Raw genomic sequence first — 20292 nt, 5'->3', positions numbered from 1 at the left:
TGTGCCCTGTGTTAAAATCCAGGTCCATTTCTGTGTGCCAGTGACAATGCCATGACACACACATGCTAATGAGTCTGAAGCTCAGATGAGAGGCCACGGCTAGAGGTGCAGCTTGAGGAGTCACCAGCACATCCAGGTAGGAGATGAAATGTTATCCACACTCCCATGAAAACTGACAACCCAACACAGCTGTCCAACCCCAGAGATACAAGCAAGGTGTTTTTTGGTATTGTTATTTTTCCCACATAAGAGCAGAAGCTAGACCATGAATCACACCACCCAGAACCAGCAATACTGAAAGGACTAGGTAGCTGGGAGCCCAAATTACTTAAATTGATGTCATGTCATTCGAAAAGCTGACATTCAAGTCTTACAGCCTGAACGACAATCGCTATCTGTCCAATTCACGGCCCCGGACTTCTGTTTCCCACCTGCTCCAACACCAATTTAAGCAATTCTGAACTTTGATCTCCACGGCAGAATGTTTCAGATTTATTGAAGTGTCAGGTCCCAATTGTGCTAACACCCGCCCCTGGCAGGGCCATTACAAGGTGTGAAATCTGGGTGTCTCACACCCCAGCCAAGTTCAGCACAGTGACAATCAGAAGGAACAAATCAATCTGCCTCTCCCTCGTCATCACGAGAGCCTGGTAATTTACTATAATGACAGGCATGGAGGAAAAGCAGGGAAAGGGATCGTTCTGTCCTCCAGGAACTTGACTATATGCTGGTGGGGCTTCTGAGCCTTGTTACCCTCAGCTAAGAGGCAGCTGCTACTCCTCGCAAGAGGCTATTTCGGGACTTGTCCGCATCCTGAGCTGCTTTAAAATGGTGTATGTTACCCTTCTGTGTTTTGCAAACAACATCAAAACTGTCAGTTCCTGCTGCCCCTGTTTCTCGCAACTGTCATTATTAACTACCTGTCATCTGCAGGTCTGTCCCTCAAGGCTGGAAGCCCTGGAGAGCTCAGCCTTCTGGTAAATCAGAAAACCCCTCCGCACTGAGAGGGAAGTTTATTTCCAAGCCTGGGGTGCAGGGGAGGCTGAGCCTTGGCAGCCTCCCCGCCTACCTCCACTCTGGGGGCCAGTGAATCCCGAGTTCACACTGAGACTGTAGCCGGCTCCTGACCTCACCTCCTCAGAGTCCTGACCTTCCTGCTAAGTTCTGCCAGCTCCTGAATGACAGACCCTGAATCTCACACCCTACATGAGCTTGGATGAGCCTCCCTGATTCAGGACTCTCCCAGCAGATGCCAGGAATCTCTGCACCCTCACCTCGGTGCCCACCGCAACAGACCAGGAGTGCCCTTGCCACCTAAACTGGGTGACTGCGGTTGTAGACCCTCTTCCTGAACTCCTCCCTCATTCCCCCTCCCCACAGGAAGCATTTCCCCTCCCAGCATGCCCCACAGCCAAAGTCATCAAGACTTTGTTGACCAAGACAAAAACTGCTTTAGGAATAATTGTGTTGAATTGAAAAGTCAATGTAATACTGCAATTGGCAGATTAATTATTCTACTGGCGAATGTTTCCTGGAAAGAAACAAGCACAGAGCTTATGATTGGGAACCCTATGCCCTGGGTTTATGTCCCTGAGGGAGCAGACACAGGCCGGTGGGCTTGTCCATTTATAGTCCAACATCATCATCCCCAGGAGCCCTCCTGCATCATTCCCAGTCCTCAGTGTCAGGTTGTGCTTTTCATAGCATATAAGAGGGGAGTTGCCTCTGGATTTTAAGAGTGATAAGGGAATGAGTGAAGAGAATGGGATATGACTCAACGATGAAATAAATGCCCATGACATCACTCCCAGGGAAGGCGTCTGCCTCCACGAGTGACTCCCCAGAAATACTCCCTGGGGTGCTGGGTGTGATCATTACATGCTCCAACTGGCTCCGATCCATTCTTAGGAGATGTAACGGGACACCTGACTACTGCCTCCTGTGCAGGGTGAGGAAACTGAGCCCCGGAGGCATCAGCCCAGCCCACTGTGTCAAAATTCAACCTGAAACTCAGAAAGCTTCCAAATCCTGTCCCTTCTCTTGTCGACCTGGGTGGAGGGGGCCAGTGAGGAGGTTCCTTTGGCTTCAAGATCCAGCCTAAAAGCACCATGTCTCCTAAGGGGTCCTTCAACCCTGCGACCCAAATTTGTCTGCTATAGCATTCAGCCCAGTGTCTTGAAATTCCCTCCCATTTGTCTGTGGTTAACAAGTTGCGGGGTGAGTCCAAGAATTTAGAGATTAGGAGGTAGGAGGAGTTGATCAAGAGAAGGAACGACTTCTTGACCAAACCTCTACTGGGTCTCACATGGGCCTGATGAGAACTCAGAGTAGGACAGAGGGTGGTAGCTGTGACTTCCAGGGAAATTTCAAGTATGACTATTCGGCCAAACCTTGGGTCCTGTTAGAAGGAGGAGCACTGTGGGTGACGATCAGGCCATAAAAGGATGGAAGAATGGCCATGAGAGGCTGTTCTGAAATAAAGACCAGCCTGTACTGCAGCTTACTTGTGCACATGTTACTGGCCAGGCTGGAAATCTGTGCTCCCCTGACACATCACCCTCCCATCCCACCCCACCTCAGGTACCTGGTCCTACCAGGACTAGAAACTTTCAGCCTAACAATGTTGGTTTTACTTTCAAACAACCTACTAGGAAGACCAACTGGACCAAAAGTAGTCATTTCTCCTGGTTATTAGTTATAAACTATTGATGGTAAGCAAGCCAACTGTCACCCTTTTGTCCTATAGTCGTACTTCTGGTGCTATATCAAAAAAACAAAAAAACTTAAGGCATTATTTCTAGAAAAATTAAAAAGAGCACCAAAAGAAATGGCTAAGTAAACAACAGGACTGCACTCAATGGAATATTATTCACCAGTAAAAACTATATTTAATAAAATCTGTAACATGAAAAATATTTACATAATAAATGAATATAGAATTTGTATCTATATAATATCTATGATACACTTATAATTATAAAAATTTAAAAGTTATAACAAAGAAAAAGTATAGAAAAAATTAACCAAAATCCTAGTAGTGATTGCCTCTGGGAGTTGGAATATTGTATGATTGTTTTTTCTTCCTATTTTCCCATAAATCCCAAAGCATGGATTAATTTTATAATGGGGAAGAAAAACATCTTATATTTAAAAAGTCAGGTGCTAAGTGATTTGGTTCACTCTTCCTTCCCCCAAGAGAGTGTGCAATTGTTAAGAATATTTCTGTTTAAACTGATTAAGTTCACTGTGTCTTCCATCCATGGCCTAACATTTTCCTAAGACTGGATTGCAGGGAAGAGGGAAGCCAATGACACTAGTCCCAGAGTTGGTTTTTCTAAGGCTGTGGGAGGTGAGTACGTTCAGCGCAAACAGAATTATCACCCAGTAAGTGCCAGTAGAACCAGATTGTAGGTGAGGGGTATTGTGACCCAACACCATGCAGACGTTGGTCCCAGGCCTGGACAAGGAGGCAGCAGCCATGACCAGGAGCGAGGCGAGCTCCACGAAGCCATGGCATCCGCCATCCTCTCCTTTGGGAGGTTCTTTTTCTTGCTGGGTTGACGTCGAGGGGAGAGGTAGTGGTGGAGCTCCTTTGCCGAAAAGCAAGGATAGGGGCGCGGCTCTGGCTGATCTTCAGATTTCCTTAGTTCTGCACTTAGTAAGTGAAGCTGAGATGGGCAAGAAGGGATAGGACACGGGGAACAGGGCTGGCTCTGGGGAATTAAAGGGATCCTGAATCTCTCTTGCACAGTTTCGGTTTGCACATTTCCCTTGTCTCCCCCAAGCCTTGCAAGTAGGCTCTTTCACCTCGGTCCTTCTTCATCTCAGCACGTTAGCATGAGTATGCGCAATGCCACTTTCACAAAGCAAGCTTTTTGCGATGCAGAGAACACTGGCCTTGTCAACGCCCTTGATCAGTGGGCCTCGCTCCCTGCAGGCTGGCTGCTGCCGCTGCACCATCAGTGCCCACAGATTCCAGGACCCTGCCTCTGGTCTGGGGGCCTTTGTGTGTTTGTCAAATAACAGAGCTAAGTGATAATGTCTTGGCACAAAGGTAGAGAAACAGGGCCAGAAACGGAGGCCTGGATGGAATCAGGGCACCAGAAGAGTCATCGAAGTTTTGAGCAGAGTTTGAAGTAATCTGGGGACTCCCCCACAGTGGGAATAAGATGCTCACTGATGGTTCAGGCAGTTGGTTAAGAACCATTTTGCGGAGCACCTGTTAGGTACCTGGTGCGGTACCAGGCACCCGGGATACTATGTGAGCAGGACACACACAGCTCCTGCCCTTTTGAGTCTAAGGGAAGACAAAAAAGAAGGCACGCGGCCTCCTTGCCCTGGGGGCCCCGAATTTCCTACTGACTGCAGGCTACAGAACATATTGAAAATGTAACAGCATGTTTACATCTTTAAAAAAAAAAAACTATTTCATTTCATTTTATTCTGTGAAGTATTTCGTAAAGCCTTTTATTATTAAAATTGTTGTAGCACTTTCCCCAACCGTGTTCTCTTTTCCATGAAAGTCAGTGGAGATTTTAGATGCTGACCAACGTTTACACGAGGATTTCATCTCTCCTCCTGTGCTAATGGCTAAAACATAATTATGAACAGCGCTTACAACCACGTGGAGATATTCCATGAGACAAGGAGACCGATTCCTAACATGGGGGTGTCCTTGGGCCGCGGCCCGCTTATCCTGGTTTCCATCTCCTCCTCCCGACACAGAGGTGCCTTCATTAGTGGAGGAAAGAAAGAAGTCTTTGTCATGATGTCATTCCCAGACCACCCTACACAGACAATAAAACTGAATTTGAGAGCAGCCTGGTGAAATGAGAGCTCAGAAGTCATTGAACACCAGAGCCGCAAGGGCTCCAAAAGGTTAGCTAGCCTAATCCCCTGACGTCAGAAATGGGCAAAGGGGAAGAGGCTTGTCTGAGATCACGCAGCCAGTTAGCCAGGGGGGTGCTATTTTCACCAAGGTAGATGCGGGGAAATTCATTCCATAGAAATGCCGATATCACTGTGTGTTAAATACTATGCCAGGCAGGAGGGGCACAGGAGGAGAACTCTCGTCACAGTGTGACACACACAGCCACAGGGCTGCAACACCAGGTGGCCGGGGCGTATAGACAGGGCAGTGTGGGACTACAGAGAAGGAAGCGTCTCACTCTCCTAGGGGAGCTACAGGAGGCATCAAGCAGAAGAGGGTATCTGAGTTGGGTCTTAACGACTGAATAGGAGTTTGCTGTATAGAGAAGGGAAGAAGGTCATTCTAGAAATATGGAACAGCATGCATAAAGGTGAAAACACGTAGAAGAACATGGAGTGTTCAGGGAATGAAGAGCAGTTTCCTGTGGCTAAAATGAAGGCTTCCTGACAGGGGAATAAGGGAGACTAGACCAGAAGAGCAGACCACAGAGCAGCTGTGAAGGACCTGAATGCTGTGCTGAGAAGTAAGAGAATGGCACATTGGCAAAAGGATGAAGAGTGGACTGAACTAAAAAGGATCAGACACAGGGAGACAAGGGGGGTGGATACTGCAATATTTCAGGTGGAAAATAAAGATGCTAAAATGTAATAAAATAAACAATCAAAGAAGACAAAGCACACTTATGAGGCCTGAATGAAGGCAGCAATATTCAGATGGCGGAATTAGCAGGACTTCGTGAGAGATGACGGGCTGTGGGGATGAGACGGAGCAGGGGCCGGCAAAGTGCTGCCCATGGCCGTATCCAGCCCGCCACCCCTCTTTGTACAGCCCCAGCACTATGAATGGTTTTCACGCTTTTTAAGTGACTGAAAAAGAACAAAAGAGTATTTTGTGAGATATGAAAATTATGTGAAATTCAAATTTCAGGGTCCATAACTACAGTATTATTGGAATACAGCCACGCTTGTTCATTTACCTATCGTCTGTGGCCTCAAGGGCAGAGCCGGGCAGAGGGCAGGGGGCCAGGGCAGTCTAACACGTTGACTGTCCGCCCTGTGAAACAGCGGGTGACTGCAACACTTCCACCTTAAGCAGCTGGTGGGATGGTGCAACAGTAGAAGCAGATCCAGGCAAGTGGGACAAATAATAATTCCGTTTCCAGCATGTTGAGTTTGAGGGTCCTATGACACATCTGGAAGACAATGGAAAGATGTTTCTGGATACAGATGAAGGATCTGGATTTGAGAGATGGACTGCGGAACCATCAATGGGCAGGTGGTCACTGAAGTCATGAGAGTAGATGAAATAATCCCTGAAGGGGAAAAAAAAGGTTGTGGGGGGAGAAGGACCCGGCGAAACACTACTGAGGGGTAAACACATGAGAAAAGCCTATGAAGGAGTCTGAAAACAATAGAGACACAGGGAACAATTCAGTGTGGGTCAAGTCAAGGGAGAAGAGAATTTTAAGGAAAAGAAAAAGCTGAATAATTCAAATGCTACCAAAAGCCCAAGTGGAATGAGGATTGAAAAGGCCACAGTGGATTTGGGAGACCTTGGCCAGTGAAGCGTAAATCGTGGTGAGAGAATAAATTCTTCAATCGACTTCCTAGACTCCACACTCTCCCAGTTTCCCTCCAATCACACTGGCCACTCCTTTCTAGCCTCTCTTTCGCCAGTCCCTCCTCATCTCCCAACTTCTAATTATTTATTTATTTGGGGGGAGGGGTAATCAGGTTTACTTATTTTTATTTTTTAATGAACGTACTGGGGATTGAACCCAGGTCCTCATGCACACTAAGCATGAGCTGTACCACTGAGCTATACCCTCCCCTACCATCTCCCAATTTCTAAATGTTGGAAAGCCCTTGGACCTTTTCTATAGTCTATGCTCCCTTCCATGATGATCCTAGTCAGTCTAATGACTTTAAATATACCTACACACCGAGAGGTCTCCAGCCCAGACCCCTCCCCTGAACTAGACTCCTAGAACCAACTGCAAGTTCAACACAGCCCCAGGGAAGTCCAGGAGGCACCTCTAACCAAACAGGTCCAAAACAGAGTCCTGCTTTTTCTCGCCAAACCACCTCTTCCTACAGAATTTTCCACTGCAGTTAAAATAAGTTTCATCTTCCCAGTTGTTCAAACCCAAACCCAGGAGTCATCTTGATTCTACTCTCTCATCTTCCATCCAATCTTTCAATAAATCCTATCCTCTGTGCCTTCAAACTATATCTAGAATTGAACGCTCAACCCTCCACTGCTACCGCTGAGCTCCAGACCACCAGCACCTCTCACCTGGCGCATCACAGTGGGCTCCTACCTCCTCTCCCTGCTTCCACCCCCACCCCCTCAGTCTCTTACCACCATCAGCGCAATCCTGTTAAAACAGAAGCAAGATCATGTTATTCCTCAGCACAAACATTCCAAAACCCTCCCATGTCACTCACTGTATATTGTTCATTTTTAAAAGAAAACTCCTGAACATTGATTCTTTAAAATCACTGCACTGAACAAGCAAAGGACAAGAGGGGAATTGCACGATTTTAAAAATGTTCTATAAATCAATAAAAAATGTTTAAAAAATGTTCTAATATTTTGCATATGCTTACACTATTTCTATTTTCTCTTCATGTAAAACAAGGTGCATGCCATGAGATTTATTTAGGCACAAAAAGGACATGAAGAAATACATTCATACACTGCTTATTCAAGAATGAGGATCAGGTTTTAAGGAGTGTTAAAAATTAAATAAACAAACAGTCCCGAGTTATAGTCACCTGCTTCCAGGACAGTAAACCAAGAATTCATTGTACTTTCATGCCCTATCCCAGCAGCTAGCACTGTGCCTGGCACGTAGCAGGTACTCAAATAACCGGTGACAGAATGGGAAGAGGGGGTCAGGATGTAACTAGGGAATGAGAAAGGGGAAGCCAGTACAGAACACTCTTTCAAGGCTCTGGTGAGCAGCTTAAGAGGAAACCAGCCCTGGGAGATTATCTACAAATGGGAGAGACTCAAGCATACCTGCAGATGTTAGGGGGACAGAGCGGCATGGAGAAGGCTGGGGATATGAGCAAAAGGGTGCCTGGCTATGCCATGTCTGGGAAGAAGAGGAATTGAATGGCCTCCTGAGCCAGGGGAGAAGGGACCTCCTTGGAAGAGACTAAGACTGGGAGGGAAGAAAAAGACAGGTGTAGATATGGGTGGGACTGGGGGAGGGTGGTGTTGAAGAAAATTTAATTTAATAACCTAGCACTTAATTTTCTATCTCAGGGTCTGAGGAAGAACTTGAGTGATAAGGGTTTAAACAAAGCACTTTGGAAAATGAGAATGCAAGCTGATCAGGAGAGGAGGATTGCTCAGCAGTGCTAAGGCTTCTGCTCACTCTACAAATCATAAATCTATTGCAGAGTTTGGGGATTTTCCCCAGTGACAGTGGACAGTCAACAAGAACCAAAGTGGTACACTTTGGGACCAGACAAAATGTAAAGCTGTCAGGGGTAATAAAAAAGTGGGTAAAATATAGGAATAACCATTGCCGTGGGCCTAATTTAGGGCAACTTCAGCAGGCAGATACAACTCAAGATGGTGTTCCTGGTAAAACCAAGTCCCAAGGACAGATCTGGAGGAAGAAAGGTGAAAAATGCCCCTTTGATAAGTAGACTGAAAGGCGAGCTTAAGAACCGACACAGGAGGGCCTCACACAGCACTGAGGACTGGAAACCCAAAAAGAGAAGATCCACAGAGAAAAATAAAATCTCCCTGTCTATAGCTCCTGAGAATGGGCCCAGACACTTTTAAATGTGGAAATGAGACATCTTGGGAAACAGGACGATCATCTGACTTGCAAAGAAAGATCCCTAATTTCTAAACAGACCCAAATAGTGCTACATGAGCTTTATACAGTCAGTACCAAGCTATTGGCAGAACCTGTGGAATCTTCTTGCAGTCCATAATGAAGACTTTCAAATTTTAAAGACTATTTAAAATCGAGCTGTCAATTTTAATGGCTACCATTATTTGTGCACACTATGCATGTTACATCCTTTGTCTCACTTAAGCCTTGCAACCTCCATGTAAGGAAGGAATTTTTATTCCCAGTTTATGGATGAAAAAACAGAGGCTTCAAAGGATTAAGGAGCTTGTCCTAAGTCACAGCAATAAATACAGAGCCAGACATCAAACCCTAATGTGTCTGGTCCCAAAGACATGTGTCTGACTGTGGGACACAACAGATATCAAATGAATGAACAGGGGTCCTTGGACCCAGGAGAATTCTATGCTGAAGCACTGGAATAATTTGTGGATTGACCAACATCTGTGATCTTGAGGAATCATGAAGGATGGGAGACTCTAGAACACTAGGGATAATGTGGAAAGAAAGCAGTTTCTGCAAAGCACAGAGCTGTGAGTTTACGCAGGATCCAGAGTAAGGCTTAGCCTTATTGTTACTTAAGTGATTGTCAGTGGGCCCTTGATAGGGAAAGTACTGATCACTGAGACCCAGCACGTGCTCACTAAGACCAACCCCACGGCCTTTGACTCGAAGAACCACCCCGTGCAGCTGGAGCTGGGTGATGGCGGCCCCTTTATGAGAAGCACTTGCTCTCCCATTACCCACTTACACCCTCTAGATTAGCTAATAGGCTGAATGACAGAATCAGGATTTAATAGTTAAGTATAACAAGGATAAAAATAACATCTTACACTTGGTTTCAAAAACCCAACTGAGCAAATCCAAGCTAGGGAAGGGAATGATTTAAGAGCAACAAACATAAAAATGTCTTTGAGGGAGCTAATAACAAGCTCAGTGAGAGATAACTGTGTGATGTAGCTGGCAGAATCAAGAGAAGCAGCTTCAGCTGCATTAATCGAACATGATGTCTATGCTAGAACAAGGGAGGTGACAGCCCTGTTCTAATCTGGGCTGGCTGGACCGGACCACTACTGTACTGTTGACTTCTGGGCAGCTCACGTTCAGGGAGTCTGGTAGTTCTTCTCCATTTCTCCGCACTCCCACTATGATCTACTCTCTGCACTGCTCTGTGCCCTAAGGGAGCGGACCCCTACAGACTGCATCACCCACCCTCCCTCGCCCTGCTGACTTCCCACTGGGTCAAGCCAACCGACAGCACCAGCAAGAGATTCAAGGGCAAGAACAGGAGAGAACACGCAGAGTATCTCTTGTGCCACCATCTCCCTGCTCCATCTCCACATTACTGACTGGCTCTGTCCCTCTAAACTCCCTGTTCCTGTCAGCAACACCCTCTTCCAGAGCTCCCGCTCTCCATAGGTTCCGGCTTGCTCCCCTCGTCCCTACAGGCCTAGGGATGGTAACGGCTCCCCCACTGTTGGTAGCTCCTAGGCGCCTCAGCATCCCTCTGTGTTCCCTTCACCCTGCCCACATCCCCGGAAATAGTCCCTTCTCTACATTATTTTTTAAATGCCAACTAATTTGACCTTCTGTTTCCTGCAGGGACCCTGACTGCAACTGAAGAGATGGGAGAACAGAGGGCCATAAAGCTCATCTTTGAGGACCAACTATAGAACAGAGGATGTTTGGACAGGTGAAGGGATTCCACAAAACAAGCTAGTCCACTTGGAAAAAGTGCAGAGCCACCATTCCACCTGTTCTCCTGGCCGCATGAATAGCACAGTAGTAGATACAGAGAGATAAAGTAAACTTTTCTAAAGAGTTAGCAAAGTGGGGTGAGTGCTCCTGGTAGGTCAGAAGCTTCAGTAATTGAGTTGCCCTGTCTTAAGCTGGCGAGCTCATACCAGGAATACTGTAGGAAAGTTACAGGGATAGTCTAGGAAAGCACTCTCCAAGCCAGGATTTCACAATTTGTTACCAACTGCATACTACTCAGGCTTTGGTTTACCAAAATAACCACATAGGGAGAAAACATTATGGGGGGATGTATTTTACTGCTTCTTGCTTCAGTATAGAGAAGTCTAGTTCTTTGTGTCAAGTTTGATAATTCTCAACACCAAGTTCTTTTTCATGCTTTAAGATAAATCAGGAAAATGAAACTTACTTTACATCCCAGAATCACAACCAAGTTTATCTCAAACTACTAAAGAGTCTATGAAAAAAAAATTTTTTTAACAAGGAATCTCTACCTACACACCAACCACTAGCCCTTTTTCAGAACTGTCACCATATTATTCAAAACAAAAATCAGGATGCTACATATAACAAATGTTGGAGAGGACGTGAGGTAAAGGGAACTCTCATACACTGTTGATGGGAGTGTAAATTGGGGCACTTGGGAAAACAGTATGCCGGTTCCTTAAAGAAACTAAAATTAGAACTACCATATGATCCAGCAATTCCACTCCTGGCTACATATGCGGAAAAGATGAAAACTCTAATTTGAAAAGATCCATCTACCCCAATGTTCACAGCAGCACTATTTACAATAGCCAAGAGGTGGAAGCAACCCAAGTGCCCATCAACAGACAACTGGATTAAGATGTGGAATATTACTCAGCCATAAAAAGAATGGAATATACCATTTACAGCAACATGGGTGGACCTAGAGAATACTATGCTTAGTGAAATAGGCCAGAAAAAGAAATACGAACTAAATCACTTATATGTGGAATCTAAAAAATACAAATGAATGTATATACAAAACGGAAACAGACTCATAGATACAGAAAACAAACTTGTGATTACAAAGGGGAGAGGGACAAATTAGGGGTATAGGATTAACAGATACAAACTACTATATATAAAATAGATAAGCAACAAGGATATGCTGTATGACACAGGGAATTAAACACATTATCTTGTAATTACCTATAATGGAATATAAGCTGCAAAAATACTGACTATGATATACACCTGAAACTAACACAATATTGTAAATCAACCATACTTCAATATAAAAAGAAAAAAACCAGGATGCAAAATCTGCCCATGAGACAAAATATTTTACATGTAAACTGTCCTAGAGAAAAATAAGATCTCCTCAATTCACCCTGGTGGGAAAAAGGAAATGGTTTTGCAGAAGCCCTTTAACTCCTGAGTTCACATAAGGGTCACAGCCGAGGATGCTACTGTGTGTGTGTAGAACTGAGGTTTTCTCCTGGGGTACGAGTTTATCATTTATCACAGAGTGGGGCCACTAGGACAGCCAGCTCTTCACTCATTCATTCAACAAACATTTGGTGTTGATCTACTTATTCATAGAGCCCTGCTGGGCCCCGGGGGACCGACAAAAGAACCAGAGGCCAACGCAGCAACCGCACACTTCAGCAGGTCTAGGAAATGATCTGATTTCAAAGACCAATGAAGGCAAAGAGTAAGAGTGACGGCGCCCAGAAAAGTTTCAGCAGAAAACTTGGGAACTGCCAGCCTCTGGCACGGAGAAGGCGGAGACTCGGGGCCTACAGCAGGACGCCGCCTCCGGGCTGGCGGGCCCGGCCGCCTCCTCGGCCCCCGGCCCAGCGCGGTCGTCGCCCGGGCCCGGGCCGCCCCACCCGACAGCCGCGGGGACCCGAGAGGGCAGAGCCGGGACGACCCCGAGCAGGGCGGCGGCGAGGCCCGGCCCCGCGCGACGTCCCCGGGCAGCGCGCGCCCGCGCCTGCCCCCGCCGTCCTGGACGCCGGGCACCCGCGACGCGCTCCCGCCCGGCGCGGGGCGCCCCGGCCCCCTCGGCCCCGGGCCCTGCCGTCCGCCGGTCTGGGCCGCACTCACCTTCCTTGGCTTTCTTCCTCCGGGCCAGAGTCCCTCCGAGTTTCCCCAAGAAGGAGTCGTCCTTCTTCCGGGACGGGGGCGACTTGGGAGTGGGGGACTTGGGGACAGACGGCGACTTCTGCGGGGAGGTGGCCATGGCGGCGGAGCGGGCAGCCGCGCGCGGGCCGGTCAGGACGCGGAGCTGGCGCTGGGCGGACGCGGCGGGCGCGGCGGGACTGAGGCTGCGGCTGCGGCTTTCCAAACGGAAGCGGAATTATTCCAAGCATTTGAGGCAGCTCACGCTCGCCTTTCCCTTCCCTCTCTCCCTCCCTCGCGCCGCCCTCCGCCCTGCAAGGAGCTGCGCGCTCGGGGCCCGCGCCCCGCTGCTGCCCGGAATAGGGCGGATACCCCAAATCTGCCCCTTGCAGGACATGGCGGCCTTGTCTGCTTATGAGTGTGTAACCCTCCCGCCTGGGAGCCCTGGAGCCTGGAGGCCGCGCTTCTCCCGGCTTTGCACCCGGCGTAGTTCCTCGCCCCCGTCCCGGGTTTCGGTGATTGCTGAATCGAACTCACCTGCTGCTCTGTCTCCGGCTGTCTTGGCCCGGCTGCTTGGTGAGGAGCTCCCTCTTCTCCTGCATTTCTAACTATACAGTTATTAGGCCCGTGTCTTGTGCCCACGAAAGAGTGAGGCAGCTGGGGAAGAAATTATTAGTGAACCAAAATACCTTAGGGCCCCACGAGCTGGGCACATCCAGCTGTTCCTGAACTTACCCGTGACTGTCAGCCTCCTCTTCACCCTCATCTAAGACGAAGTTTTGCAGTTCATGAGTGCAGGGCCAAGGCCTATTCCTAGAGATATCCCTGTTTCTAGAAGTTCAATGGCTTGCGCAAAGGAGGGTCCCAACTGTAGGTGGAAACGTGAAGGGGAAGGTAGGAGACCATGAGCTCCTGTGAGACACTCAACTCCCTTGCAATTTATCTTAGTTACATAAAAGCAACAGAGTGACAACCAGACTCATATGGGATAACAGGGGAGCGGCACAAACCCATGGCAACGACTCATGCTGGAAATGAATAAAAGGCACTTTTTAAGGTGCTTGGCCACTTGAGATTCTCACTTGGGCTTTCCTGGCGTCTTTCTTTCTCTTTCACACACCTTCACACAACTCCGTGGCAAGTGTGTTTTCTCCAAGTAGCCACAGCTGATGGACCCTGGGTGCTCACCTGACCCAAAGGGACCAAATGCTTGACTAGAGAGTAGCCAATTAGATCACCTCCATCAAGAATCTGAACTAAGCTAGAGACTGTTATCAGAAGTTGATCACTTAGTGGAGATGGGGGGACTGACAGCTCAGTGGTAGGCATGAATGAGGTCCTGGGTCCTATCCACAGTACCTCCATTAAAAAAAAAAAAAAGAGGTTGAGCACTTAGTGATGACCATGCTGACTCAAGGGGGTGAGGGAGCTCATTTTTAGCCACAGCATGCTGATGAGTAGAGAAACAAAACAGTGGAGCAAAGAAGTGTGCTCAAAAAGCTCGTCTGAGTAATGAAAAACCACGGGAGTAGCTGCCTGGACCTTGAACCTCTTCCCAGTGCTCACTTGCAGTTCTCCAGAGGGCCAGCTGGGATTCCTTCCCAGGACACATTCCTAGAGCCTTGAAATAACCCACTCGCCTTTACTTGGGCCAGTCAGTCAACTAACAAGCAACAGTTCCTGAGAACACAAATTTAACAAACAAGATGGTCAGTAGATCCTCAGCAGATATGTGTTCATCTTATCTTTGCTTAACAGTCATAATTTTCTTTTTTGAAAATTATATTTCAGCTGGTTCCTCTTACCTAATGGAAAGCAGAGAAGTCATGACTGCTAGAATTTTCATGCGGGAGATTACAGTGACCACCCCCTCCCACCATCACCACTCTGATAAACCTGAAAGAGATGTTGAGATGCCAAAATAGAATTGTGTTCTTAATACATTAATCGTTCTTGTTCAGGATATTGTATACATAAGGACATCTCCAAAATCTGATCTCCACCCTGGGAACTCTCATCCGGGAATCAGACACACAGCTCAAAAGCTATGTGATCTCGGGCAAGTTTACTCCCATTTCTGAGTCTCTGTTTCTTCATCTACAGGATGAAGTGCTGGAAGACCATAATGGTTCTCAAACCTGATTGTGTTTCACAGCCCCTTATGGAGTTTGTTACAAACATTTGCAAGCCCTGTTTTTCTAGAAATTCTGATTCAGTACACCTGAAGAGAAACCCAGGGATAGGTATTTTTTTAACAGGGATTAATTACAGCAGGTGATTTTGATGTAGCTGATCTATGCACTGATACTCGGGTACCTTCAACCACTTCCAGCTCAAACATTCTGCGGTTCTCTATTCTCCAATTGCTGATCTAGATGCAGGACTTAGGTTTAAACATGACATGGTCAAATTTATACATGGAGATCTCATAAATTACTCGTGTATGCTTTTGCACATACAACCCTCCTTGGTAATTTTTATGCATACTGAAGTTTGAAAATGACTGAGCAAGACTAAGTCTTGATTGTTGAATGCTAACTCCCAAGAAACACTAGCAAAATAAGCTGTGGAGAAGGCAAAGCTGAGTTTATTATACATCATAAGGAGAGTCCTACTTTGACAGAGTCTTTGTAGCATCTTGACTGGGGGAGAGCAAAGCAGGGATATTTATAAGGTTTTGGAATATGGTTTAAGGCACATCTTTCAGTGGGGTAGTGCTTAATTCGTTTGGCTAAAGATCATGACATACTAGTTTAGGATTGGTGGACACAAGGAAAGACGTTCAAAGAGTCTTGGAGAGTAAATAGCCTTTAATGCTATCTACTGAAAAGTTTAAGGGTTTTATGTTCACTTCAAAGAGATTGTGGGGGAACTAATTGAACAATAACGTTATTTATAACTTTTATCTTTCTGTGCAAGAATTTTTTGGAATAGTTGACATTATGTTGATAAACACAGGGCAATGGTAAATTCCTGTTAATGTGGCACTAACCTGTATGGGTGTGAATGGTTTCTAGGGTGTCAAAATTATGCAGATGTCTTGTTATTCAAACATCTGCCTCTTAGATAATTATCAATCTCTCTTGAAAGACCAAGTGGAATGGATAGTGAATTATAAGTCAGTGCTATTTGAAGTGTAGTCTGAAAAGCAGTATTGATCTGCAAACTGTTATTAATCCTTGATGATCTAAATGTAGAAACTGAGAGTGTTTAGAAACTTTCATACACTTTAATAATGCAATTTTATATTTGTTTAGTATTTTTTATTGTATTCTACAAAAATATTGATCTACGATGGATTGCTCCTTCACCACTGATCACTTGAAAAGCAGTGTTCTGAATTGCTCCAGTTTGCTTACAGATTTTATATACTTTCTTTTGATATTACGCTTTTATAGACCTTATGGATATGAATTGATCTGGTGTTTGTTCAAAGATTAAATGAGGTAATATATTGGAAACACTTTGCACTTTCAGGGCCTGACACTGAAGTAGCCTGAATCTAAATCTACTTCAATCAGGGACACACACCACAGGCTGTTCATTGTTACGATGCAGAGAAGTACCCACACCAGCTCCCAACAGTCTAAATTGGTATTTACAATCATGGCCCCACTAACCAGCTTCCCTTCTCAGGTGTGATCACTGGTTTCATCTCGCCCAGGGTCAGATGATAAGGACAGCTCATCAGTTACACGTGTGTTGCTGTGAGATTCTGCTGAATCTCCAGGCCAGTCTCTCTTTGAAATCTAGACCTAAGCAAACTGCCCTGAGAGAGACTAACCCAGTCCTGGTTCAGTGGGTGGGTGACCTTGGACAAATCTCTGCCCTTTCTGTACTTTTATTTCCATCATCAGTAAAGTAAAGCTAAGGTAGTTTCCACTTACTGAACATCCCACTTACCTTATGATCAACAATTTCAACCTAGGTTATACCTAACAAAATGAGTACATGTGTGTGTCCAGATATATGTTCTAGAAGGTTCATAGCAGCACCATTCCAAAGCCTATTAACAGTCGAATCACTAAGTAAATTGCGATAGTCACACAATGGAATATTACACAGTGGTGAGAAGGAACAGTTGGCAACTACAAGCAGTAATGGGAACGTCCCACATGAGGTAATGTGGAGTGAAAGAAATCAGACACAAAAGAGCATATACTATATTATTCCAGTCATATAAAGTTCAAAAACAGGCAGAGCTAGTCTCTGGTGTTAGAAGTCTGGGTAGCGATTAGCCTTGGGAGGGGTAGTGACTAGAATAGGGATGGGGAAGGTATGAGAGAGGAGATTGGAGCTGCTGATGTTCTGTTTCTTGATCTGGGTCCTGGTGTCATGGGTATATTTACTTCAAAAACTCACAGAAGATTTGCTTAATAATTTGATTTTCTGTATGCATATTGTACTCCTATAAAAATGTACAAATTTTTCACAAAATGATTGAATTTTGAAAGTGAAGTCATGAGATTGCATGCTCCGTGGGGTCCCTTTTATGTCTATAGTCTCCTTATCTAATGCTCACATTTGACTTGTGAGTTATTCTGCTCATCTAACCCTTGGGTAAGATGAAACCAATGACTGATGACCCACATCACTCAAAAATCCACTCAGACTAGGTCAGTTCTGTCCCCAGACCTTCCCTCAGAGGACCATTTTTCTAGCCAAGCACGTGCAGCCGTCAGCCACCCAGCATCATACCTATCCTGGTCCTCTCATCTTCCCTCAGCAATTCCAACAGGTAGGGCTTTGTAATTTACAAGGCCGGACCATGTCGTGGTGAAGGTCTGGGGTTCAAATTGCCACTTGGCAGCACCGAAATCTGTATAATCTAACTCTCTGTGCCTCAATTTTCTCATCAGAATGAGTTCCTACCTCATAAGGTTGTTGGTATGACCAAGAGAGTTAGTGTAATCTACTCATCTCAGTGCCCAGCAGATAACAAGTCTTAGTTCAATAAGTGTTTGTTATTAATCTCATTCGAGACTCATAAATTATATTATCATTACCTCCATTACACAAATGAATAACCTGAAATTTGGAGAGTGTAAACAACCTGCTTCAGATCACAAAGCCCACAACTGAGAAATCAACGCTATGGCCCTTAGAATCCGTTCTCCCAAAGATCCACGGGATCTACAGTTTTCAGCTAGGATTACACTGCAGTCCCTCAGGATAAAGACTGTATTTCCCAGCGCGGTGCAATCACAGGACTAAGCTTCGACCAATGGGATGTAAGCAAAAGCGTTACGTGACAGCTTTCAGGAATCTTCCCAAGAAATAGCTGGGAATTGGAGGTTCAGCTTCTCACATCATCAGACTGTATAACACAGGCCAAGCTTCCCACTGAGAACAACTGGAAACGCTGGACAAAATGTTAAATAAATCTGCTTGTGAGCATGGGAGAGCTAATAGAACCTACAGGGCCAAGATCTAGGAGAAAGACGAGGCCCAGAGCGGTGAGCCCATCACCTGGGGACTAATTTCTCCCCAGAGACACCCGCCACTTGCAGAAGAGGCAGCTGAGAAGCCAAAGGGTTGAGAAGGGTAGTTGCCAACCTCACAAGGGTTGAATAGACCAAACTGGGGGCCCCCACTAAGCCCCCCTTGCTTTGGTTTGGGACTCCACAAGAATCCACTCTAGTAGACAAGAAGAAAATAAAGGCACATTTAGTTTAAGAAAAAAACAACTGAGAAAAATTATTAATAAATAGCAGATCCAAACAGAAGGAAACACTAAAGTGTACAGTAGAAGGAAAGTTGTTCCAGATGGAAGGAGAAAACAAGTAACAGGGTAAATACATGGGTGCATCTAAAAGTATTAACTACATAAAATAACAATAATGTCTCATTGGGTTTTAAAGTATATAAGTCACATGGAAATACATAAAAGCAAAAGCATTTAAATTGGGGAGTAAACGGAGTTCAGTTCCAAGATCCAGGCATTGTCTAGAAGAAGTAGAAGTAACAATCACTATTGGACTTTGATAAATCAGGGAATCCTGTCGTAACCTCTAGGGTAACCATTAAAAGAATAGTAAAAGAGTAACTACTAAGATAACGGAGAGAAAACTGGAGTCTGTGTGTTCCATTCAGGCAGATTTCATAAACTGTCTGTCTGTCAAGGCAACTTGTCTTTTACATTCTGTTTCCTCTTTGTTTTGCTGTGTTCCTGTTTTGCTGTACAGGTTAAAAACCCAGGCTAGAGGTAAACTAAGCATCCCAAATCAAGTTCAGGTAATCCTCAGACCGGAAGAGGCTTTCACTGGGGAAAACTCCACCGTTTCCCAAGCAGGAGTACCACCTGTTATGGGTTGAATCGTGTCCCCTAAAAAAAGCTGTGTTGAAGTCCTACCCCTAGAACCTTAGTGTGATGTTATTTGGAAAGAGAGTCATTGCAGATGTAATTAGTTATGTTAAAATCGCATGTTAGGTCGTACTGGAAAGGCACATCATACCGGTAAGACCAGGGTCCTTAGGAGAAGGGAGAAGTATAGCCCCAGATATGCACAGAGGGAAGATGACGTGAAGACACACCGCTGGAAGATGCCCACCGGAGCTGTGCTGCCACAGCCAAGGAACGCCTGGGCCACCAGAAGCAGGAAGAGGCGAGCAAATACCCTCCCCTAGGGGCTTGAGAGGAAGCACTGCCTGGAAGACACCTTTATTTTGGACTTCTAACCTCCAGAACTGTGAGAGGATGAATTTTTGTTGTTTTAAGCCGCCCAGTTTGTGGTACTTTCTTACGGCAGCCCTTTGAAACCAATATACTGACAAAACAGGAGTTCCCTGTAGATCATAAAGACCGTCTTAGGAAAGGTCTGGATCCCAGTCAATAATTGGAGGTTGTCTGGCCACATTAAAACAGCAGGGTTAGGGGATGTGGAGAGAAGCTAGACAGAGCCTCTTGGAGAACTCTTTAATCACTGATAGCAAGGTGTGCTCTCATGACGAAAAGAGTGTGTGAAATGAATTGGCTCTGGACTGTGAGTCTTTAGTGAGAATTCTCATTGCACATCGCCCTCGGGAGAACTCTGGGATATTAGCAGTGGCCTTCGAAGGCCAGGCTGTCAGTGAGCAGGTCCTGATTAGGGGTCCTACTTGCTGAAATAAGGCAGCCCTGAGGACAGGGGTGGGCAAGGGCTGTTTTAGGTGAGCAGGGAAGGCATCAGGCAGGAAGAAGTTGGCAAACCTCAGCCTTGGTTTGTGACACCATGGACAGAGGGTGGGGATGTTTTTGAGGATCCAAAGGACAGTGTTATTCAAATGGCCTCTGATCCAGCCCTAGGGGGCAGGTCTCAAGATCTTAGAGACAGCCAACCTGCTCACCTACCCTTCAAGACTCTAGTAACGAACTGTAAACACCAGCAGGGGGATTTCCTCACCTGAATATGATCGCTGAGCGTCAACTACATGGAGAGGTGAAGCTCTAAAATCAGTGGCTCCTATGTGAGGCATCTAGCAGAGGAACGGAGAACCCTCCAGAGGACCAGCAACAGGGGCAAAGCTTTGAAGGAAAGAAAGAGACAGCTGTCGGCCACTTCAGACCCCGCCAGGCAAGAATACCTAGAGTTCCAGGGATTCTGTTGGTATGTGGTCCGTGTCCCAGGCCCCCGAGATCACTCCCAAGGTCTCCCCTACCCCC

At 46.0% G+C, this 20292-nt stretch overlaps 1 protein-coding gene across 1 annotated transcript in view; it reads right to left on the bottom strand.

Annotated features, from left to right (window-relative positions):
• PARVA (parvin alpha) overlaps positions 1–13267 on the bottom strand; it is a 147230-nt gene extending 133963 nt beyond the window's left edge. The window contains exons 1-2 of the mRNA XM_072969525.1: positions 13188–13267; positions 12636–12868 (exon numbers count right to left, since the gene is read on the bottom strand). Coding sequence (XP_072825626.1) covers positions 12636–12868; positions 13188–13252 — 298 coding nt within the window. The 5' untranslated portion in view covers positions 13253–13267. The remainder of the gene's footprint in view (positions 1–12635; positions 12869–13187) is intronic.
• Between the last annotated feature and the right edge of the window lie 7025 nt (positions 13268–20292).

This window comes from Vicugna pacos, chromosome 10 (assembly GCF_048564905.1).
Source record: "Vicugna pacos chromosome 10, VicPac4, whole genome shotgun sequence".
Taxonomy (NCBI): Eukaryota; Metazoa; Chordata; class Mammalia; order Artiodactyla; family Camelidae; genus Vicugna; species Vicugna pacos.
This window is presented reverse-complemented; position numbering and strand designations above follow the sequence as displayed.